We start from the raw sequence: 3,978 nt of genomic DNA on the forward strand, positions 1-3,978 counted from the left end.
CCTGGATGGAGAGTGAGCGCAGGCTGTCATCCGAGCAGGCCGAGCACACGCACTCACACCCAACGACGAACCGGCACCGAAACCCGGCAGGACCCGGACCCGGACCCACGAAACCCAGTCTAGTTTTCTCGTGAAGGTAAACCCGTTATTTTCCTCCGAGTTTTCACCGTCAGCATCCTTTTCTGTCATCGATTCTTGAGTGACTGACGGCGCCGAATTGATCAGAAGGAATCAGCGAGGCGGTGATATGTCAGATCTCTGATCAGCGGGTTCGATCAAACCGATCACTTCATGTTTTATTATGTGACTGACGGTTTAGTTGGACGTCCGTCGGCTGAATGACTACAGAGACAGCATGAAGGTGACTCAGTCACCGCCCACACTACGTAGTACTGCAGTACTACTACAGTAATACTGCAGTACTACTGTAATACTACAGTACTGTAGTACTACAGTATTACAGTAGTACTGTAGTATTACTACAGTAATACTGCAGTACTACTGTAATACTACAGTAGTACTACAGTATTACAGTACTACTGTAGTACTACTACAGTAATACTGCAGTACTACTACAGTATTACTGTAGTAGTACTACAGTAGTACTACAGTAGTACTGTGGCGTATCATGCTAATTACGTTAGTCTTATGTTAATGACATGTTAATTATATGTTAATGACATGTTAATGACACGTTAGTCCCAAACAGGGCGTGGCCTGATGAGGTAAACAGTGATGTGACGTTGGAAATAACTGCATCACTGTTTTCTTTGTAATTACCATCACATTCAGTCAGTGATCATCATGTTCTCAGAGCTCCTGGACCGAGCGGTCAGGACGTTTGTGCATGAACAGCTTGTTTCATCATGGTGGAATAAAAATGACCTTTGGGACTAATGATAGTGATGATGATTATATTATTTATTTAGCAGGTTTGTTCAATAAGCTCTTCACAAAAAGATGAAACAAGATCAAATGAGAATAATAAAGTCTAAATAAAGAAAAAAAACAGAATTATATCAAGAAAAAATGGAGGCTGATAGATGGAGGCGATCGGCAGATTAATCGATGAGCGGGGGACACAGGCTGCACTCCGAGGCTTGTGGGTAGTGTAGTTTCAGATGGAGGGCTACTGATGATGATGAGGATGGAGCTGGTCTCTGATTGGACGGGGCTGTTTCCGTAGCGACAGAAATCTGGCTGCAGCCTCCGCCATCGTTACTTTGAGGTTTTATCAGCAGAGCTGATCTGAGATGTTATTATTTTATTTGTTTCTACATTTCCTTTAAATTTTTAGAATTTATTTAATTTTGTTTTATGTATTATTTCCATTTTTATTATTTCTATTTCATTCCTTTAAATTCATAGTAGTTTTATTTTATATAGTATAGATATCTTATTTATGAATTCTCTTTAGTATTATCTTTTATATTTGTTATTTATTTTCTAATTCTAATTATTTTTAATTCTTTTTTTACTTTTGATTTATTATTTTATTGTTTGAATTTTACTGCGTTCAGCTCACAGGTGCAGGAAGTACTCCGATCTTTTACTTCAGCAAAAGTAGTAAAACCACTTAAATACTCTGATGCTCATTATTTCAGAATGATACTCCCCATCTCATGTTATTGATTCCAGTTATTGATCCTTCATGTGTTCATCAGTTTAATATTAATGACTTGATATCCTGCTGCTAGTTTAAACTGTAGTAACACATCATCACTGATTATTGATCAGAATGATTTGTGGAGGAACAGATGGACGTCAGATAAATGTACTGCAGTAAAAAATACAATATTTCCTCTGAGGTTTGGTGCAGGAGGACAAAATAGTCATGTGTGGCGTGCTGCTGTGTGCGTGTTGTCCCGCTGTGTCCTGCCAGCAGGGGGCGCCGTGACAGACAGCAGACATGGACACCACCACGTCCATCAAGATGACCACTCTGGCCATCCAGAACCTGTTCAGCTATGTGGAGGAGGAGAACCTGGCCGCTCTCAAAGCTCACCTGGACCGCTTCAAGGAGGTGGACGGACGCAGCGACGTACGTTTTATTAGTTTATAACGATTCATTCGGTCGACCACTAATAACCCTCTAATGTAAGGACTCCAGAATATTTACCCCTGGGTCCTCTCTGTCCACATCCTGGTGTCCTTTTGGTTTAACCACAAACAGCCGTTCTATCGCTCTCTGCACACACACCAGACTACATTCACTAAAACAGGGATTTTAGTTAGTTATTTTCTAAGGATCTTCCAGGTCTCTCTCTGTAGGGATCCTTTCCATGATGCTGTCACACACTTAGAATAACACTCTGAGCCTGTCAGTGGATCAAACAAGCTCTTTTAGTGGACCTACTGTGATCAGGTGCAGTTGTCCCAAAGGATCACGTTGCAGCCATTGCAGCCCGTTTGGTGTCTGCTGGCTGAGGTGATCTACTGGACCAGTTCCAACACTTTTACTACCTACCAGTCACTCAGACACCAGGATGTGGACACAGAGGATCATGGGTAGAAACAGCAGCATTTCCCTTTAATGTTTAGATGCACTCCTCAATTCAAAAGTCCACCAGAGTTTTAGTCATTTTTACTAATTTCCATCCATCTTCCTCTGGACATGTTAGACTGGTCTGAGGCCCCGCCCCTGTGGCCTGCTGCTGTTGGTTAATTTATTTGTGTGTGTGTGTGTGTGTGTGTGTGTTGACAGAACGGTCAGACCCCCCTCATGCTGGCGGCGGAGCAGGGGAGTCTGGAGATCGTCCTGGAGCTCATCAGGAGAGGAGCCAATGTCAACCTGGATGACGTGGTGAGTGAATCAAACACCCAGAGTGGCTCAGGCTTAACACGCCGCTCACCCAGCTGCTGTGACCCCGTGTCTTTAACCACGACCCCCCCGGCTGCATCCCCTCTCCTGAGTTACTAACCTGATGTTCTCTCTCCTCCCCTCTGCTCTCCTCTCTGAGCCTCTTCCCCTCGGATGCTGCGGTTGCTAGGGGACGGGCAGAGTTAATCGCTGAGCCTCTTGGTGATGGCGATTGTTGCCATGGTAACGCCGTCTCTCTCTGTGTGTTGTCAGGACTGCTGGTCGGCTCTGATCAGCGCAGCCAAAGAAGGTCACGTGGAGGTGGTGAAGGAGCTGCTGGAGAACAGCGCCTACATCGAACACAGAGACATGGTGGGACGCGTGCCGCTAAGACTCATGGGACATGTAGTAGGGCTGGGCCATCACACCTGTGGTCAAGTGTCTCCATTAATTAAGAGGTGTGACAGACACCTCCGTCCTCACAGTGGATAAAGTTAGTGTGTGTGTGTGTGTGTGTTCCAGGGCGGCTGGACGGCTCTGATGTGGGCGGCGTACAAAGGTCGTGTTGAGGTCACCGAGCTGCTGCTGGAGCACGGAGCTAACCCCAACACTACGGGACAGGTAACACACACACACCTGTACAGTCAAATGTGAAGGGAAGTGAAGCTCAGTTAACTGTCTGCGTGTGTGTGTGTGTGTGTTGCAGCAGTACAGTGTGTATCCGATCATCTGGGCTGCAGGTCGAGGACACGCCAACATCGTCAAAGTGCTGCTGGAGAACGGAGCCAAAGTCAACTGTTCTGACAAGGTGAGGACACACAGCAGTACTACAGCAGTACTACAGCAGTACTACAGCAGTACTACAGCAGTACTACAGCGACACTACAGCGACACTACAGCAGTACTACAGCAGTACTACAGCAGTACTACAGCAGTACTACAGCAGTACTACAGCAGTACTACAGCGACACTACAGCGACACTACAGCGACACTACAGCAGTACTACAGCAGTACTACAGCAGTACTACAGCAGTACTACAGCAGTACTACAGCGACACTACAGCGACACTACAGCGACACTACAGCAGTACTACAGCAGTACTACAGCGACACTACAGCGACACTACAGCAGTACTACAGCAGTACTACAGCAGTACTACAGCAGTACTACAGCGAC

The 3,978-nt window shown here is 45.7% G+C and overlaps 1 protein-coding gene across 1 annotated transcript in view; it reads left to right on the forward strand.

The window, feature by feature from the left end:
* Positions 1-3,978, forward strand: part of kidins220b (kinase D-interacting substrate 220b) — a 26,938-nt gene continuing 22,960 nt past the window's right edge. The window contains exons 1-6 of the mRNA XM_070848937.1: positions 1-136; positions 1,886-2,041; positions 2,705-2,803; positions 3,074-3,172; positions 3,323-3,421; positions 3,507-3,608. Of these exons, the coding sequence (XP_070705038.1) occupies positions 1,910-2,041; positions 2,705-2,803; positions 3,074-3,172; positions 3,323-3,421; positions 3,507-3,608 (531 nt within the window). The 5' untranslated portion in view covers positions 1-136; positions 1,886-1,909. The remainder of the gene's footprint in view (positions 137-1,885; positions 2,042-2,704; positions 2,804-3,073; positions 3,173-3,322; positions 3,422-3,506; positions 3,609-3,978) is intronic.

Source organism: Pempheris klunzingeri, chromosome 18, assembly GCF_042242105.1.
Source record: "Pempheris klunzingeri isolate RE-2024b chromosome 18, fPemKlu1.hap1, whole genome shotgun sequence".
Taxonomy (NCBI): domain Eukaryota; kingdom Metazoa; phylum Chordata; class Actinopteri; order Acropomatiformes; family Pempheridae; genus Pempheris; species Pempheris klunzingeri.